The 20,831-nt window shown below is 45.5% G+C and overlaps 1 protein-coding gene across 1 annotated transcript; it reads left to right on the top strand.

Moving 5' to 3' along the window:
* Positions 1,004-20,397, top strand: MUC21 (mucin 21, cell surface associated). Its single transcript, XM_018038651.1, has 4 exons — positions 1,004-1,117; positions 1,304-1,689; positions 18,592-19,798; positions 20,169-20,397. Exons 1-4 carry the CDS (start codon positions 1,004-1,006, stop codon positions 20,355-20,357), a joined length of 1,896 nt encoding a protein of 631 aa, XP_017894140.1. The 3' UTR covers positions 20,358-20,397.

The raw sequence follows: 20,831 nt of genomic DNA on the forward strand, positions 1-20,831 counted from the left end.
TGTGCGACCCCATAGATGGCAGCCCACTAGGCTGCTCTGTCTCTGGGATTCTCCAGGCAAGAATAGTGGAGTGAGTTGCCATTTCCTTCTCCAATGCATGAAAGTGAAAAGCAAAAGTGAAGTCGCTCAGGCGTGCCCAATTCTTAGCGACCCCATGGACTGCAGCCTACCAGGCTCCTCTGTCCATGGGATTTTCCAGGCAAGAGTAATGGAGTGGGGTGCCATTGCCTTCTCCATATCACAAGTCAGTACTACACAAAGTAAAATAAGACTCCAATGAATTAAGCCCATATTTATGCACATCTGCCACGTCCAGTACTTGTTAAGACACCAGCCTGCTCTAAAACCACCTACGTCCAGATGTAGGTCCCGACAGAACATCTGCCCGTCATCCATGTAGACTTGGGTCTCACCTTTGCTAGAAGAGGATAAGGCAAGAGTGAGAGAGAAAGGCAAGAGAAAGCCTCTCTAGTTTGCCAAAGGCCTTCCAAACTTGACTCCGTCCAGAATCAAGCAGCAGGGTCGTGGGCAGCTTTTTGGCAACCCCCTTTGCGGGAGGCTGGAAGGCCATCGTGGACACCACTCCTGGTCTGGATCCTCCTACCACTGGATCATCTGTCAGGATCCAGCTCTGGGCTGGGAGGGCCCTCAGGCCTGAGGAGCTCTCTGCATCTCCTGCTGCAGATCCGTAACATGGGTTCTGAAAAGCAGGCAAGCCAGGTGCAGAGGGAGCCCCATCATATGTGCCTGGAGAGAGCCTGGAGGCAGAGACGCCTGGTTCCCAGAGAAGGCTGGGGTGCTGTAGGAAAAAAGGAGGAGGCAGCCAGGTTTCCAGACTCTTGGCAGATGGTGACTGATCATGTGACAGCTGCCGGGACAGGTCACTCGCCCTGGGAGGAAAGCAGATACCCCCTAACCCCAGACTCTTAAACACTGCATTTTCTGAGCCGGGACCCTATTCAAAGAACTCAAACAAAATAAAGCAAAACAGCCAACCCGACCAATGCCTCCCCCTCAAGGCACCAAAATGGAGCACTCGGGGTCAAAGGGCGTGGGTTTGGAGGAGTGGGGGAGGTTCTTCATCTCCCCAAAGCAGACGGGGACTGTGGGCCCCAGGGTGCGGCCTTGAATGTCTCCCTTCTCACTTGTCTCTCCCAGGATAATGATCACTTGGAAATCTAAGGACAAGTCCTTTAACAAGCTCTGGAGCTGGGCTCGGGTTAGGAAAAATTACTTAAGGAGTGAGTGGCAAGCCAGGGAATAGGCTCCCGGCTCACAGGCTTATCGCTACCCCCATTCCCAGGGCCCCAGTCCCGGGGGAGAGGAAAGCACTGCCCTGGCTGAGGGCGCCCAAGACCCCAAGGGCTGGAGGGGTCTCCGGGTGCAAGAGCAGAGGGGCAGCCTTAGCAGCCGGGGCGCCAGGTTCCCCAGGAGGGGACGCGGCCCTCCGTCCCTGGAGGCGCCACTTGACCTGCGGCTGCGGAACTCGCTCCCTAACAGAGCTCAGCGTCAGCCTGAATCCGGCTCACGGTCTGGTGGAGGGCGACACCAGAGGGCGACAGTCCCCGGCTGCGGACTCACCACCCTTGCTTCTCCCAGCGGAATGCCCCGCCTGGCGGGCTCCGGCGGATGCCCTCCAACTGTCCTGAACCCTCTGATGAGGAAAGAGGTGGCAGGGGGCTGTTTCAGGTGAGTCCCCTCTCCTGGCCTCAGCCACAGTCTCTGAGAGCCCCACCACCTCCACGCAGCATCTGTGCCCACGACACGCTCGGTTTTTGGCTGTGCGGGCAAGCTGTGGGATCTTAGTTCCCTGACCAGGGATGGAACCCCAGCCTTTTGTGCTGAAAGCGCTAGAGTCTTAACCACTGGGCCACCGGGAAAGTTCTGGCACCCTCTCTTCTGACCTCTGAATCCACCCAGTCCTCCTCCAAAGTCTCTAAGACTACCGGGCCTCAGCAACAACATGCGTGTCCACCACAGCCTCCACCATCGGGCCCACAATATCTGAGAGCACCATGGCCTCCGCCCCCAGTCCTGAGAGGAGGACAGCTGCTTACACAGCCTCTGATACTGCAGCAGTCTCCACTAAAACCTCTGTGCCCGCCACAGCTACCACAGTGCCCACTGAGAGCACCACAGCCTCCATGATGGCATCTGCCATCACAGTCACATCCCATCACAGTCTCCACCAATGAAACCACCGCAGGCTTTGAGACCACCCACGTTGGCTTCTACCATAGCCTCAGGAACCCCTGTGGAGTCTGTGCCCACCCAGGCCTCTGAAACCACTGCGGCCATCTCAAAATACTGAGTATTGGTATTGGTCCAGGGGATGCGAAGGATACTTCACAAGTCAAATCTTCCTTGTTATTTGTCTTTCCAAATGAAGTGCTGGAACACAGCCACACCTATATGTTTACATTTATAGCTGCTTTCCAGCTACTTTGCATAATTGTGACAGAGACTGTGACCAAATGGCTTAAAAATCTACCATCTATCTCTTTACAGGAAGAGTTTGCCAACCTTGTTCTAGTCCAAGACCAAAACTAGTTTTTTTTCATACTCTGGCACTTGCTGTTAAAAAAACCCATCTCTGCACTTGCCATCAGCACTCATAATGGAACTGATTCTACCCACTTTGTTCTGATACTGTCTGCTATTCCAGTGACTGAGACTGTTCTTCTATCAGCCTAGCCACTACTCATCTAAACACAACATTGCTGCGGACACCCCCTTCTCTACGGCCTCTTCTGTATCATGTCCTCCTCCCTTGTCTGAGTCCCCCCTCCTCTCGCCCAGGTCCCTGGGGTCACCATCTTCTTCATGTGGGTCAGGTTCTTCCATATCTATTTGGAGCACACTCAGCTCAACTTTGTTGATCACCAAGACTGAAGGAGTCTTTTGGGCCTAGAAAAGAAAACAACAGTTTCAAAGGCCCTTGCTGAATCATCTAACTTCGGAGAAAACAAAACAGAACTTTAGGTCCCTCCCTGATGCTCCAGGCTGGTTGCATCTATCTGGGACTTATCACCCCCTGTCCAGAAACCTTCCACCCTCTACACCTGCCCAAAAGACGTATCACTCCCTGCCCAACTACAAATGCCATCTCAACTAAAGTATACCCGAAACATCCCGCCTGATTAATATTTCCCTTATTGCTTACACAAACCTCTCTATAAATATGGAGCCTCCCTGATCCCTCTCCACTCAGCCTGGTCGTTAGGCCGACTGTCGCCCCTCCTTGCCTGAATAAAGGTAACCTACTTCTGTTGAGGTTGTGTTTCCTTTTTCTGCCTCGGCCTGAACTATACCTTACAATGACTGTGTTCAATTATATCACCTCTGCTCCAAGTCGTGACCATTGTCTCATCCATGGGTAAATCTTATTCTGTCACCTCTTCCTCCAGCACTGTCCTTATACCCAGTGACTAGATCACAAGAGTATCAGACCCTGTTCCTTTTATCCCAGCACACCCTCTTCTCTGTGGTTGGCCACTTCCATACTTGACTAGATCTCCCTCTTCTCCATCAGCCATGGCCACATTTCCTCCAGCTGCTGCCTCCACCATCCGCAGTACCATGCATGCACGGATTCTACCTCCTCTTCTGTAAGACCCTCGTCTCTATTCTGGGGACTGTGGCCTCGGGAGAATCACTTTCTACTGTCTCTCTTCCCACCAGAACACCTCTCCTCAAACCAGCACCACAGTTGTGTTAGAGTCAACCCCTCTGCTCTAAGTACACCTGCCTCTCCATTCATTTTCTCCACTACAAGTGCATCATGTTGGGTAATCTATTCCCCAGGCACTAGGATCCCTGCAACAAAACCCAGATACCCCCATTTCTGTCACCCCAGCTTCTGGAGTGAACTCCACGTCTCCTGCTACCAGCAATACCATCCCTGGGATAGCCCTGATGCCCCATGTACCTCTGGCCTGGGCACATCCATTATTGGAGCATCATTCACCACCACAGTGCCAGGTACTAGGACCACCAGGACAGGATGTCCCCATGAGCCAACCACCAGTCCTGGAACCAGCACCATCTCCCATGAAACAATCCCTGTCCGCACGGGCACAAACATAGTGTAAACCACATGCCAATGTTATGCCCAAGTCGCGAAATCTCCCAATGACCACCAGGGAGCCGATATCCGATGCAAAAGCAAGAGAGTTTTTATTACCAAGCTGGAGCTGGGGCTCCCACCGATACCGACACAGCGGCTACAGGGAGGAGCCCTGAGTTCTGGGTTACATTGCTTATATAGGGTATATTTGCGCGCAAAATTCGAAAAATGGGAGTCTCTGGATCTGATTGGTCACCCTCTGGTGAGGGGTTAGGTGTTGAGTTTTAACTGGCTCTCATTTCCTGGGCTGGCTGCGGGTCCTGATTAGTTCCCCCCAGGCTTGCCAGGGGTTCTGATTGGTCCCCGTTTCCCAGGCCTGATTTGAGTTTCCCGGGCTTGCTGTGGATTGGCCCTTGTGTGCTGGGCTCATTTCGGGGAACTGAAACTTATTTTTGGGGGAAATCACAACTGAGGCCTTTTCAGGTTTTATAGGGCCTGTCATGGAGTTTGTTTTGCCCTCACACCAACACATGTGCTTCAACCAAGTGGATATTTGCAGCCTGAGGCATCACCCTCATTTCTCTGGCTGCAGCCTTGGCTGAGCTGGGCTAACGCAGGGCTGAGTTCTGTCTGGTGAATTCCTGTTCATGGAGATGGGGGGACCCACCTAGAAGATAGATCATGAATGGGAACGGAATAATAGAAATGGGACCAGTAAGACATTCAGAACGAGAAAGCAATGTGTGGCAAGTCACACATATGCTAGCCTCATCAACAGGAGATCAGCGGGAGCAAACTTGTCTCATTAAGCCAGATTTATTGGCTTGTTGCACCAAAAGAGTCTGTACACTAGAGGGACTAAGGAGCTTCTTATCAACTAAGTAAGAGGCACTGTAGTGTCGAGGAAAGCATGGAGTTTGGGTGCAAGTTAAATGAAGCAGTCTTAATAAGCTTAGAACAAAGCAGGACTGTGTGCACAAGGATCCATAGCAACTGGAGACTGTGAGTTTCCATGGAAACTACAAAGTTTCAAGAGACCTGGAATGTTATTCAGAAAGTCTCATCTCCTCTGGGGTGGGAATTCCAGGCTGCTTCTCTATGGCAGAGTAACTTAGATTCTCCAGATAAGAATGGGCTATTTCCTTCTTACTGATAAAATTTCAAATGGCAAATTTGCGATCATCTATGATTTCACAGAACTAAATTTTTCATTGACAAAATCATCGGAAGTGGCTAAGTCACTCAAAGAAGGGGGCTGTTTCGATGCTTCACAGCTGCAGCGTGTCCTTGGGAAAAATACTTCCAGTAATCTTTGCATCTGGTTTGATCTACATTGTTATCCCAGCCTGGTGAACTGTAAGATAGACTGTTACCTTCTCTATCAGAGTTTTACTTTCTCACATGACATAATACAAAGGCCACAAGAGGGAGCAAAACAGAAAATATAAATGATAGATTATATAGCAAGAAGTGGAAAAAAAAGAAAACAAAGATGAAGTGGGGGCCCAAGAGAGAGGTAAATACACGGATCTATGTGGTGTGGATAGAGGCGAGGACAAAGGAAAGTTTATCTTTAAAAAAAAAAAAATAGCAGGAACTAAAACTAAGTGTTAATTTTAATTCTGGAATTCCTAAAAGACAAAGCAAAAAGACAACTACACTGTAATGTATTCCTTCTGTCAAACTAAAGACACAAGAGATTTCCTAAGAAGCAAATTGCATTTCCAGAAAAAAAGCTACTCTCAAAGAAATCAAGAAATTTATCACATGAATCCTGTAATGAGACATAGACTCATAATAGAGTCTGTCTTCCACTATGATTTTGTAAAGGACCCAAAACACATATAAAAAGGGGCATTTCTTAAATTGATCTTATCTAAAATCCAGCCCACTCAAGTTCTCCATTTCTCATTTCAGGAGCAATATTTAAAATATTTACCAGCAGAATGGCACAGGCCTTGGTTTTGGTGCAGAGCCTGAGAAGAATCCTACTGTGTCAGGGTTATTTCTTTCATCTGATTGTAGCAAGTCCTGGGGTCCTGAGGGAAGGTCTTTGATTGGAGGGACTTTGCTCAGGGAGCTATGTACAGTGGTTATTTATCAATTGGTAGAGAAGAATTTTAATATTTTAACAACTGATGCAACCTGACCTTTATGCATAGATCTGGGTGTAAGTCTAGAATGGAGTATGAAGCACTATAAATTCAAAACATCTTCCCTACGCCCTGAATCCCAGTAATTTTAAGGTGATGTCTGGCTGTGATTTTCATTTTGGTGCTCCCAGGTAGATCCTCAAGTGCAGCTGCTGTTCATGCTGAACACGCCCATCCAAGAGTGTGACTGTAAAGCTTTAAATAAAATAACACTTCGCAGTAAAAAAGAAAAAAAAAACAAACCTGGAACTATGCACTAAAAAAAGAATCTTTAGAAAGGGATGAACATTTGGCCCCCAACAGATTTTTCACTGTCATAGGTATCCCCACATGCTAATTCCCAGGATGAGAGTAAGGGGCTCTTTCCCCCAGTTTTTATGATTTTACCCAAGTGAAAAGAAATTCACTTTTGTAAGTGCCTCTTGTGTGTGTGTATGTTAGTCACTCAGTCATGTCTGACTCTTTGTGACCCCCAAGGACTGTAGCTCACCAGGCTCTTCTGTCCAGGGGATTTCCCAGACAAGAATACTGGAGTGGGTTGCCATGCCCTCCTCCAGGGGATCTTCCCGACACAGGCTTCAAATGCGGGTCTCCTGCACTGCAAGGCAGATTCTTTACCATCTGAGCCACCAGGGGTACCTCTAAGCACACATCAGATAAGTTGGACACACTAAGCGAGGATAACAAGAGAACACCCTTAGCAAGGACAGAGCCCCAGAAACACCCGTTCTTGTACAGAGGAGGCTTCTGAGCTTTGAGAGCTGACCTGTTTGGAGGCCTAAAGCCCCCTGCAGTTCTCCGGGGTTGGGGGGGGGGGAGGTGGAGAGGAGTGATAGCCACATGCCAGTGGCAGAAGGCATTTCTACATTCTATTCTCCATCCTAGTTTTAACCCTCTAATATATCTCTCTTGTTTTATTTTTTTTTAAATATATTTATACTTTCTGGGGACTTCCCTGGTGGTCCAGTGATTAAGAAGCTACCTTCCAATGCAGGAGATGTGGGTTCGATCCCTGGTCGAGGAACTAAGATCCCACATGCCACAGGGCAACTATTATAAGCCCATGAGCCACAACTATAGAGAAGTCTGTACACCTCAATGAATACCTAGTGCAGACGAAAAATTTAAAAATATATATATATACACTTTCCTTTTTTGGCAGTATGTATTCCTGAAGTAGACTTCAATGTATGTAGGATGAGCCAGAGTAAATACACAATAAATAAATGACAGATCCACACACTAGCCACAAATAGCTGGCATAATTTATAATAAACTTACTTGCATTTCTTATTTCAGATTCTCTGATCTCTCCCAGTGGGGAGAACAAAATGTGGCTTATCAGCCATGAACAATCCTCTAATTGTTTAAGGTAAAGATGTAATAATAATAACTAGTACTTTATTAACTGTGTACTAGGTGCGAGGTCCTGGTCTAAAGTACAAGAAAGCATTGTTTCTCCTTAATTCTGCTTACCCACCTTTGGGGCGTGTACTCTTATTATTCCATTTTACAGGCTAGACACTGGAGTCAGAGACTGGAGGTGCTTGTTGAAGATCACAGGGCGAGGTGGGACAGAACTGGGGCTCCAACCCAAGCCTGCTTCACAGGAGAGTCTGTGCTCTTAGCCTCAGTGTTTAAAGCTGGTTCTCCAACTTTTAGTTCTTAATGGGCCTTCCTTTATCTTAAAAAATAATTGAAGTGTAACTTACAAGAAGTGCACAGATCTCAAGCGTACACCTTGATTACTTTAAAAATGTGTACGCACCCGAATAACCACCAACCCATTCAAAATAGTGAACATTCCTAGCATCTGAGTAGTTTCTGGTGTCTACTCCCTGTCAATACCTGCCCAACCAACTAAGTATTATTCTGACTTCTAATTTATGAACTCTCATAAGTTTCTTGTTTTTACCTGCCCTCATCAACATGTGACTTTCTTGGCTGATAAACACAATGAAAGCCTCCTTATTTCTGGGAGACTCTACTCTTGGCTGTGGATTTGCCAAGGTAGAGAGCAATGATCGTAGCATTCACATAGAGAATATGTAAGTGCAGTAATCAGGAAGGCTGTTTTCTCAGAGATGCTGAAATAAATAAATAAATAAGAGGAAGAGAGACACACACAAAGAATGGATGAAAAGAGAAAATTTGTGATTTTTGGCAATCCAAGTTTTAATGATATGAAAGAAAAGGATTTAACTTTAATAATATATATATTTTCTCTTTTATAAGAACTTTTAAAATAATTTTATTTATTTATTTTTCGCTGTGCTGGGTCTTTATTGCTGTGTGGGCTTTGCTCTAGTTGTGGAGATCAGGGGCCACACTCTAGTTGTGGTGCAGTGGCAGAAGGCATTTCTACATTCTATTCTATTCTACATTCTTCTCATTTCAGTGGCTTCTCTTGTGAAGCACAGAATCTAGTAAGATGCATGGACTTCAGTAGTTGTGGCTCCCGGGCTCGAGAGCACAGGCTCACCAGTTGTAGGCAGGGGCTTAGACGCGCCGCAGAATGTGGGATCTTCTCGGATCAGTGATCGAACCCGTGTCCCTTGCTTTGGCAGGTGGATTCTTTACCGCTGAGCCACCAGGGAAGACCCTAGAAGGACATTTCTATTTCCCTGATAAAAAAGAGTCATTTACAACTTCCATGACCACAGAATTGGCATTAGTCTGGACCTTGACTCAGGATTGGGCTCTGGAATGTTCCATGGCCTAGAAAATGAGTTGGTTCATGGAGGAGCATAGGCTTTAGACACAGGGTAGGCCATGGAGAGTGCCATGAGCTGATGAAGGACAGGGAAGCCTGGCATGCTGCAGTCCACGAGGTTGCAAAGAGTTGGACACGACTGAGCGATTGAACCACCACCAGGGAGGTGGTGATGGCATGAATCCTGGAGGGAGTCAAAGACATGGAAGGAGCCATGACGAGGGGCATAAAGTGGGTCACAGACAAGGCCACCAAGGAGAACAAGAGGAAGGCAGGGTGCGGACACAGACTGGATATGAGGGAGGCTTTGGAAAAGGAAGTATCGCAGAAGAAGGGGTTACAGAGGAGAGGCGAGTGATTATAAAATGGGTCGAGATGGGCTTCCAGTGGTCTTCAGAGAACTGGCTGTGGAGATGGTCATGAGCAAGGTAAAAAGAAAAACAAGAGCCAGAGAAAAGACAGAGGTCACAGAAGCAGGACAGCCAGAAATACAGAGAGTGTTCTGGAGGAGACCTGCAGCCTCATCATATTTGGACAGGAGCTCAAATTAAGATACTTCCAAAGCTTCACCACAGTTCAGAACCTCTTAAGAAGTCACAGTGACCAAACGTGCAACAATTTCTCTTTGCTCTCATAATGCACAAGTAATCATGTGTGCCCTTTTCAGTTTGGAATTGTTTTTTATTTCCTCAGGACACAATGTGACTGGCAGGAAGAAGGATATTATTATTACAGCTTAAAAAAACACAAGAACTCGTATTTCTGGTGGCAAGATGACTTGTTTTTTCATTTATCTGTTTGAGCATTCTTTCTTTCCCCTCCTTTTCCCCTTTGTTACTGAGTGCTTACTATGTACTTAGGATTGTACTAGGTAACTTTAAATGCCCTATCATTTAACAAGTTTGAAATTGTAATCTCAAAACAATCTTTTGAGAACTTCTACTTTTCCGGCAAGGTAGTGGACAGGATGCATTAACCACTCCTCTTAATGAAAGCAACAAACATGCTGGATAAAGTATTGAAAAAAAATCTTTGTAAATGTGTCAGTCACCTGGGTAGAAACTATCAATCAGCTGGGTAGATAGTAAGTAATGTTTAGATCAACAACCAAGAGAATGCGGAGACTCAGAGAGGCTGAGGAAAGCTTTGAACCAACCTTCATATTGAAGGCATTTATCATATTTGTGTTTACACTTACCTTCTCACAGCTTCTTTGTATGTAAGGTACAGGAAACAAAGTCCAGGACCTACATAAGGTGTGGAGTCTAACAGGAGACTCTAAAGAAAGCTGAGACCTAAAAGGGTTAAAGCCTCAATGTTGTGGTTAAGTAGAATGAAATTGTATTGCCCACTTTGCATATTGGCGATTGAGACAAATGTTTGTCTCTAAACTTGACATGGAGTGGAACCTCCCCTGAAAATTTGTAATTGCCTGACATTCTTCATTTGGGTTTGCAGCTTCAACATACAAACTGGGTAGACAGAAAGCCACCTTTGACCTCTCATATCTTCCAGATCTCCTTCATTTTGGGGGAGATTCTCACTCCCCACCTTGTCTTTTCCAAATGCTATGACAAGTAAGGAGAAAATCACTGCCACATGCTACAATTAAAATCTCAAAATACACTTAGCAGCTATGTATTTATGGTTTTCCTTTGTCCTTTATTATTGCTTTCTTATTATGTACAAAACATTGTTGTTGTTTAGTCGCTAAGTCATATCCAACTCTTTTGCCACCCCATGGACTGTAGCCTGCCCAGCTTCTCTGCCCATGGAATTTCCCTGCAAGAATACCGGAGTGGGTTGCCATTTCTTTCTCCAGGGGATCTTCCTGACCCAGGGATCAAACCCACATCTCCTGCATTGGCAGGCAGATTCTTTACCGCCTGAGCAGTAAAGAGCCACCAGGGAAGTCTCCACTAAACACTGTGCTGTGCCTTTAAATATACCATCATTTATTTCTCAGAACAATCCAATGAAAACTAAATGTCTGAGTCTATAATGGGCTCCCTGCCTTGACTTAAAATACGCTGAAAAACTAAAGATGGTGGACTAAAACTTCTTCTTAGATGTATCAGTGACTCAGCAGGACAATAAGGAATGCTAAAAGGAAAGAGTAAAGTTAAAGTAGGAACCCAAGGAGTAAGGGGATTACTCAAGCCAACGTTTGCCCAACCAGTGAATTTAAGCTTCTGGTAGCACAGCCTCAGTCAGACTGACCCAAGTAAGGACTGTCTTGGTAGACCTTCACATAAAACTGAAACCTTCAGGGAGAGTGTATAAACTAACCCACTCTTCCTCTAAGGAAATGTGAGCAAAATTGCCTCTAAATTCAATGCAGAGGAAGGAAGGATGGGGAAGTATCTTTTGAGAAATAATTTGTACACAATACTTTACATGGTTTGCAGCCCCAAATCATGCAAACTTGGTAATTCAAAAGAGCTCAAGCCTATGATTTAATTTAGAGGAATCTTCAAGTGGGATTGCCTCCTTATGCTTGGCAAAAACATGCAAATTTACTGTGGATGGTCAGAACTCATTTCGGGTTTCAAAGGACTTACACACATAATAATGCAAAAAAATAAATTTATAGTCATAAATCTCAAAGCACTAATGAGGTACCATGAGTGAAAACCAGCAAGAAACAAAACAAAACCAATAGCAGGATCAGATCCACAATAAATCAAAGGTATTGTCATAGCTTTATGGTTGTCTACTAATATCCACTCTCCATCTTTGACAATAGAATTCTCAAGATTTAGTCGAGCACACGCCCACCCAGCAAAGGACTATATTTCCCAGACTCTCTTGCAGCTTACTGTAGCTCTGTGACTATATACTATTCTATTAAATAATGGTATAAGCACAAGCTGGGATCAAGATTGCTGGGAGAAATATCAATAACCTCAGATATGAAGATGATACCACCTTTCTGCCAGAAAGTGAAGAGGAACTAAAGAACTCTTGATGAAAGTGAAAGAGGAGAGTGAAGAAGCTGGCTTAAAACTCAATATTCAGAAAACTAAGATCATGGCATCTGGTGCCATCACTTCAAGGCAAATAGATGGGGAAATAACAGAAACAGTGACAGACTTTATTTTCTTGGGCTCCAAAATCACTACAGATGGTGACTGCAGCCATGAAATTAAAAGATGCTCGCTCCTTGGAAGAAAAGCTATGACCAACCTAGATAGTGTATTAAAAAGCAGAGACATTACTTTGCCAACAAAGGTCCATCTAGTCAAAGCTATGGTTTTTCCAGTAGTCATGTATGAATGTGAGAGTTGGACTATAAAGAAAGTTGAGCATCAAAGAACTGATGCTTTTGAACTGTGGTATTGGAGAAGACTCTTGAGAGTCCCTTGGACTGCAAGGAGATCCAACCAGTCCTTCCTAAAGGAAATCAGTCCTGAATATTCATTGGAAGGACTGATGCTGAAGCTGAAGCTCCAATACTTTGGCCACCTGATGCGAAGAATGGACTCATTTGAAAAGACCCTGATGCTGGGAAAGATTGAAGGCAGGAGAAGAAGGGGCCAACAGAGGATGAAATGGTTGAATGGCATCACTGACTTGACGGATATGAGTTTGAGCAACTCTTGGAGTTGGTGATGGACAAGAAGCCTGGTGTGCTGCAGTCCATGGGGTCACAAAGAGTCGAACATGACTGAATGACTGAACTGATGTGCTCCTTGGAAGAAAAGCTATGACAAACCTAGACAGTGTATTAAAAAGCAGAGAGATTACTTTGCCAACAAAGGTCAACTGTGTGACTATGTTCTTATGGTGTATAAGCAATAATCTCTTATGAAGTTAAAAAAAAACAAGATAAATTTAACGTACTTGATAATGCAAGAGTATGAATTGGGAGACATAATAAGCATGAAAGTGTTCCAAGATCCTTATATTGTTTGAAGGAACATAAAGTTTTCATTCCAATCCCAAAGAAAGGCAATGACAAAGAATGCCCAAACTACTGCACATTTTTGCACTCATCTCACATGCTAGTAAAATGATCCTCCAAGACAGGCTTCAGCAATACGTGAACCGTGAACTTCCAGATGTTCAAGCTGGTTTTAGAAAAGGCAGAGGAACCAGAGATCAAATTGCCAACATCCGCTGGATCATGGAAAAAGCATGAGAGTTCCAGAAAAACATCTATTTCTGCTTTATTGATTATACCAAAGCCTTTGACTGTGTGGATCACAATAAACTGTGGAAAATTCTGAAAGAGATGGGAATACCAGACCACCTGACCTGCCTCTTGAGAAACCTATATTACAGGTCAGGAAGCAACAATTAGAACTGGACATGGAACAATAGACTGGTTCCAAATTGGGAAAGAAGCACATCAAGGCTGTATATTGTCACCCTGCTTATTTAACTTATATGCAGAGTACATCATGAGAAATGCTGGGCTGGATGAAGCACAAGCTGGAGTCAAGATTGCCGGGAGAAATATCAATAACCTCAGATATGCAGATGATACCACCCTTATGGCTGAAAGTGAAGAGGAACTAAAAAGCCTCTTGATGAAAGTGAAAGAGGAGAGTGAAAAGCTGGCTTAAGGCTCAACAGTCAGAAAATGAAGATCATGGCATCTGGTCCCATCACTTCATGGGAAATAGATGGGGAAACAGTGGAAACAGTGTCAGACTGACTTTATTTTTCAGGGCTCCAAAATCACTGCAGATGGTGATTGCAGCCATGAAATTCAAAGACGCTTACTCCTTGGAAGGAAAGTTATGACCAACCTCAGTAGCATATTAAAAAGCAGAGACATTACTTTGCCAACAAAGGTCTGTCTAGTCAAGGCTATGGTTTCTCCTATGGTCATGTATGGATGTGAGAGTTGGACTGTGAAGAAAGCTGAGCGTGGAAGAATTGATGCTTTTGAACTGTGGTGTTGGAGAAGACTCTTGAGAGTCCCTTGGACTACGAGTAGATCCAACCAGTCCATCTTGATGGAGATCAGTCCGGGGTGTTCATTGGAAGGACTGATGCTGAAGCTGAAACTCCAATTCTTTGGCCACCTGATGGGAAGAGCTGACTCACTGGAAAAGACCCTGATGCTGGGAGGGATTGGGGACAGGAGGAAAGGGGACGACAGAGGATGAGATGGCTGGATGGCATCACCGACTCAATGGACACGAGTTTGGGTAAACTCCAGGAGTTGGTGATGGACAGGGAGGCCTGGCGTGCTGCGATTCATGGGGTTGCAAAGAGTCGGACATGACTGAGTGACTGAACTGAACTGAACTGAAAGATTTTAATTACATTGAGACTGATAAGTATGTATGTCTTTTAGGAAAACTCTAAAAGGTAAAATCTGGAATTGAATTCAGGACCTCCTCCTCCAAATAATTTAGAGGGAAGAAGTTTTCTTTCTTAGAGTACTATTGGCTTTCTGGCCACAGGACAGGATTACTGGGGGTCCAGAAGCCCACCTGTCCCTGACTGGCACCTCACACCTCAGCCTCAGAAACCAAGCAGGCTTGCATGCAAGCCTTTTCCAGCACACTCTATCCCTTCTGGCTCTCAGACTCAATTATTCCAGCCACCTCCTGCTTGCCAGCCTCTTTGTAGCAGATCTAACATGTCAAGGATGCCTGTTCACCTATAAATAAACTACCTGAGATGTTGCCTGTTCCATGAAGCTTCTCCTCACTGGCAGGGAATGGAGACAGCTGACTTTGATCATGCGGACTGCACTGGAACTCCCATCAACCCCACCCCCTCGCCCTGGCCCCAAGAAGTCTTCCCCATGAACTCCTCAAACCCTCCACTCATTTGCATCGCTTCAGTCATGCTCATTTAGCCAACTGTGTGCCCTTTCTCCCACTGGATCTGCGTCCACACCCAACTTGAAGTTCCTAAGGAGCTTGGACCATGTATCTCCCTCCCCCAACAGAGGTGAGGTCTCCTGATGTGGTTCCCATGCTATACCCTCCTGGGAGATGCTTCATTAAGTCTGATGAGAAGCAACAATTGAAGGGTCCCAGGGAGGAAAAGCTCCTATGAATTACTCTGAAGACAAACAAGAAGGGAACCTCTATGGTTGAGAATCAAAAGGTGGCCCTTGAGGGTAGGGAGGGAAAGATTGGGAGTTTGGGATTAGCAGATAGAGACTATTATACATAGGATAAAGAACAAGGTCTTACTGTATAGCCCAAGAAACTATATTAAATCATAGAGGAAAAGAGTATGAAAAAGAATCTATATATCTGTGTAACTGAATCACTTTACAGCAGAAATTAATACAACATTGTAATCAGCTATAGTTCAATAAAATTTTTAAAAGGGAGGGCCTATATCACCCCTTCACCTGCTATGAATATGACAAGTAGTTTGTTCCTGCGTATTCAACACTCTCTCCCACCCTCATCCCCCATGCCTCAGAGACCCCAAAGATAACTACATTGCCCATGGGTCTCTCTTTCCCTGTTCAGTCATTGTGTATTGTTGAGCGCCTACTGCATACTCAGCAATGTACCATCTGTCTTCTGCCTGTATCCCAGGAGCCCAGATCCCTAGTTACTACTCTCTTTGAAGTCTCATATTTTTTTGATTCGGAGATGTGGGGTCCTGCCCCCTCAGCTCAGTCTGTTAGAGTTTCTTTCATGCTAAAAGCAAACACACAGCACTTCATGACTAGGAAACAAAGTCGTGAACTGGAACAGGTTTCTGACCCCATTTTTGCCTCAAGGGTGGGTCCCTTCCACTCTGACAATCTTGATCTCCTTATCCAATCCTACTTCCTGCTCAAACCCAGCCCAATGCCCTGCCTAGTGTGATCACATCATTCTCCTTTCTCACCTTCCTCTTGACCCCCAGCCTATTCCTTCCCAGACTCAGTATTGTTTTGTTACTTGCTCATAGTTGCTTGAAAAACAGGTCAATTTCCCAACTCCTCCCCAACTTATATGAAGCTATAAAGGCCCCTGCAGCTTATCCATGATAAAGAAAGAGGCAACAACATCGTGTGAAGAAAGCTTAAGTAGCCCAGGCATCTCATCTCCCACCACTCAAGCTCAAGATTCTTTCCAAGAACATATACTTAGGAGACGTAAGCTCTTGGAAGCTCCAGCCTTTATCTCTTCACCTTGAACTCTCCTTTCTCAAGATACTGTTCTTTGTCTTCTAGGTCTTGGCCACATCTGGGATCCAAGCACCTTGTTTACCAGCCACGAAGAGGAATATCAAGATGCAGAAAAGAAACATTCGCCTTAAGTATTGCTTACTGTTGCATCTCCTACTATTACAACACGGTGAGTGCTTTTCTTTAAAGGTGGGTGATCTGTGAACTTTTGAGAGATCGTGGGAGATGATGATCACCACTAGGAACAGCTCTGGTTTTCCTCCATAGACTGAGGGTCATTTCACTCCAATCACTTCAGTCTAATAAGGTATCACCCAGGAGGCAGTCAAGCACAGTGCTTAGAACTGTGGCCTTGGTGTCTAGTTGTCAATGTTTGAATCATGGCTCCATCTGTTACCTATGCACTTTAGGTTAGTTAGCTGCTCTGTGCCTCAGTTTATGCATCTATAAATGGCAATAATCCATGAGATATGGCTAGAGGGTCAAATATTAATAACAAGAAAAATTGACTTATTTAAAAATATCCCTCTTCTATATTCTATAGTCTTAATTTTCCTTCTGTCCTTAACCCTGATTCCCAATCAGTGTAAGTCAGCCTCAGACCAAGGAGAAAAGGATTTAAGAGTCGAAACTAACCCCCACTCTGTTCCGTACTTCTGACACTCTATTAAACACCCCTTGGGCCATCTTCTATTGTGCAGCTAGGAAGCATGACTTCTTAGAGAATCCTTTAATTTTTATTTTGGCTGTGCCACATGGCTTGCAGGATCTCAGTTCCCCAAACAGGGAATGAACCTGAGCCATTTGGCAGTGAAAGTGCCGAATCCTAACCGCTAGACACCAGGGAACTCCCTGAGAATTCATCATTTTGTATCAAAATGAGCCCTCATAGAATTTTGATGCACCTAGTCTGTTCTTCAAAACTTTTCAGATCAATTCCATTTCCTCTTTTACATATCACCCCTACTCTTGTTTAGCTCAGTTTCTTTTTTAAAATTATACCTTATGTATGTATATGTTTTTGGCTGTGCTGGGTCTTCCGTGCTGTGAGAAGGCTTTCTCTAGTTACAGCAAGTGAGGGCTACTCTCTGGTTGCTGTGCTCAGGATTCTCACTGTGGTAGCTTCTCTTGTTGCGGCTTGAGGGCTCTGGAGTACACAGGCTTCAGTAGTTGCGGTACATGGACTTAGTCACCCTGTGGCACCTGGAATCTTTCCAGACCAGGGATCGAACCTGTGCCCCTGCATTGGCAGGCACACTCTCAACCACTGGACCACAAAGAAGTCCTCATCTCAGTTTCTTATTTAGTCTTACTCATGATTCTGATCTTAACTCCAATTTGTACTCTATTGCAGACTTCAGCGGGGAGCAGGGCTTTCCCCAAATAGAGCTAAATTCTAGTCGTATATTATATAGCTCAGTACATAAAGCATCTACCTACAATGCAGGAGATCTGGGTTCAATTCCTGGGATGGAAGTTCCCCTGGAGAAGGAAATGGCAACCCACTTCAGTATGCTTGCTGGAGAATCCCATGGACAGAGGAGCCTGGCAGGTTACAGTTCATGGGATCCCAAGAGTCAGACATGACTTAGCACTTTCTTTCTTTCTTTCTAATCCTATGTTAGTTCAAATAAACCTGAGGGAAAAATACACCTGTGTGGGGTGAGGTGATAGGCACTCAGGTCCAAGTTAGTAGTAAAATGAACCAGAAATGAGATAAATTTTATGTGGGGAGCCTGAGTATCTTTGTCCTTCAAGGTAGTGAGAGGCAAAAAACAGGCACAAACTTAACTCCAGCTGAGCCTTCAGGAAGGTGGAAATGCTTCCCTGTACCTGTAGATTTTGATTTGCAGACCTTAATCCTGTGAGATCTTTTATATTTCAGCTACATATAACTTGTTCTTTTCCGATCTTTGCCTTGTGCTCAGGAGCTCCTGGAACTTAAATACATATATAATCACTCAGATACCTAGTCTTATCTCAGATTCTGATTCATTTAGTCTGGAGTGGTTTGCCTACAAATCTTTATTTTTAACAAGCTTCCCAGATAATTCTGATATAGATGGTTTCTGAATAACACTCAGAAATATTTTTCAAGAAAGAAGCTATACCGATTTAAAAATGAATTAGCCAATGTATACATTTCACCTAGGTTCTACAATTCCTTTATAATACTTTTTATCTGTGTTAAATATTGTACAGCAGTTGATGGAATAAACTCATTCTCGGTGAAATTAGGTCATGTAACTCTGGTTTTAGAGGTGGATGTGGAGGATGACTTAGCTTGGTGGTTAAAAATGCAGATTCAATAGCCTGGGTTCAAATTCCTGTTCTACTACTTACTAGCTGTATAAACTTGGGCAAGTGTCAACATTTATAAGCTTCAATTTTTTCATCTTAGCTGTTGATAATAATAATATCTATTTCATTGGGCTGTAGTGAAACACTAAATAGAATTATCCAGGTAATGAATTTAACCAGGCATTGAGCAGAAAGTATATATGCTCAATATATGTCATCATTTATAATTATCATTAGGCGTAACCTCCGGTGATACTAGTACAACTGTCAACAATGAATCCAGCCTAACTTCCAGTGAACCCACTACAGCCACCACTGGATCCAGTGCAACCTCCAGTGAGACTAGTATAGCCGCGAACACTGCACCCAGCACAACCCATGGTAGTCCTACCACAGCCACTAATGCTGGATCCCAAGAGACCTCCAGTGGATCCAGCACAACCTCCAGTACTGAACCCACCATGACCTCTGAAGGATCCAGCACAACCTCTGACACTGGATCCAGTGTGACCTCTAGAGGGTCCAGCACAACCTCCAGTACTGGATCCAGCACAACTTCTGGAGGGTCCAGCACAACCTCTGATACTGGATCTAGCGTGACCTCTGGAGGGGCCAGCACAACCTCCAGTACTAGATCCAGCATGACTTCTGGAGGGGCCAGCACAACCTCTGACACTGGATCCAGTGTGACTTCTGGAGGGGCCAGCACAACCTCTGACACTGGATCCAATGTGACCTCTGGAGGGGCCAGCACAACCTCTGACACTGGATCCAGTGTGACCTCTGGAGGGGCCAGCACAACCTCTGACACTGGATCCAGTGTGACCTCTGGAGGGGCCAGCACAACCTCTAGTACTGGATCCAGCATGACCTCTGGAGGGTCCAGCACAACCTCTAGTACTGGATCCAGCATGACCTCTGGAGGGTCCAGCACAACCTCTAGTACTGGATCCAGCATGACCTCTGGAGGGTCCAGCACAACCTCTAGTACTGGATCCAGCATGACCTCTGGAGGGTCCAGCACAACCTCTAGTACTGGATCCAGCATGACCTCTGGAGGGTCCAACACAACCTCTAGTACTGGATCCAGCATGACCTCTGGAGGGGCCAGCACAACCTCTAGTACTGGATCCAGCATGACCTCTGGAGGGTCCAACACAACCTCTAGTACTGGATCCAGCATGACCTCTGGAGGGGCCAGCACAACCTCTGATACTGGGTCCAGCACAGCCTCCAGTGGGACCAGCACGGCCTCCAAAACTGGATCCAGTGCAACCACGGGAGGCTCTGATACCTCTTTTCCAACTGGAACACAAACAACTCCTGGCAAAAGTAGCACAAGTGCTGGAACTCCAGCGGAGGAAGTGAAGCCCAGTGGGTCCCTGAAGCCGTGGGAAATCTTCCTCATCACTCTGGTCTCAGTTGTAGTGGTCGTGGGATTCTTTGCTGGGCTCTTCTTCTGCGTGGTGAGTGCCTGATACGTAGGAAAGTGCCTGGGGGGAAGGAGTAGCAGGAACATAAGGAAATGAAGTGTGAGTAGTAGGACCATCAAGTTAGGGGTGAGTAGGGAGGAAAGAAAGATTAGGAGAAAGGTTCTAAAGAGAAACAGCAAGTTAGAAACAGAGGAACCAATCAACGTGCAGAGGAAACTATTGACTTGTGGGGAAGGAGGGGGAAAGGAGCGCAAAAGAAGAAATAAAGACTGTAAGACTGGTGAAAGAACTACCACTTGAGGGAGACGGTTTAAAGGGGAAGAAGATTCCAGCAAGAGTCCCTGGTGAAAGCTTGCTGGGGGTGGGGACCCCATTCTGAAAGGATTCTGCCTTCTTTTTCTAGAGAAACTCCCTGTCCCTGAGAAATGTCCTTGACACAGCTGTCTACCGCCCCCATGGCCCCAACCTCGGCCGGGGCCCTGGAGGGAATCACGGAGCCCATCACAGGCCTAGGCGGAGCCCTGCCAGGTCCTGGAACAGACCCATATCCTCAGTAACCATGGAGATGAACGAAAGTCACAGTGGGTTCTGAGAGGCTGCTGAAGCCATGGAGCCACATTCCTCAGAGAGAAAGCCAGCCCGGGGGACCAGAGATCTGAGTGTCCGTTCATTCGTCCCCAGGAGCCCCCTCTCATCTTCATTTGGGTCCCTGCAGGCTTGAGGAAGACACTTCCTCTTTCTCTCTTGCTTTTACCAGATGTTCGGAAGAGACTCTGTTGGTCTTTAAGCTAAGAAATAAACACATGAAATTAAATCACAGAGAGAACTTGTGTGTGCACACGAGTGGGTATCTGCCACGCTGAGTTGAATCTCCTGGTTGTATGAGAGAACCCCATGCCGGAATCCGTTTGGCATTCAGAATCTCCACGGTAAAATTTGGACACCTCATTCATATCTGTCCCCTTTTTCTAATCCTTTTTTCCCCAAGCAGGAACCCTATGTCCCAAGACTCCCAGACTGACAGAACTGAATTGGGAGAGATGAGAAAGGAGGGCAGCTGCCAGGA

Source organism: Capra hircus, chromosome 23 (assembly GCF_001704415.2).
Source record: "Capra hircus breed San Clemente chromosome 23, ASM170441v1, whole genome shotgun sequence".
Taxonomy (NCBI): Eukaryota; Metazoa; Chordata; class Mammalia; order Artiodactyla; family Bovidae; genus Capra; species Capra hircus.

Coding starts and splice junctions, on each gene's coding strand:
- MUC21 (XM_018038651.1), top strand. CDS start 1,004: ATGCCTCCCCCTCAAGGCACCAAAATGGAGCACTCGGGGTCAAAGGGC. Junction 1,118..1,303: donor CGGGGACTGTGGGCCCCAGG/GTGCGGCCTTGA, acceptor CCCCATTCCCAG/GGCCCCAGTCCCGGGGGAGA. Junction 19,799..20,168: donor CTGGGCTCTTCTTCTGCGTG/GTGAGTGCCTGA, acceptor TTCTTTTTCTAG/AGAAACTCCCTGTCCCTGAG.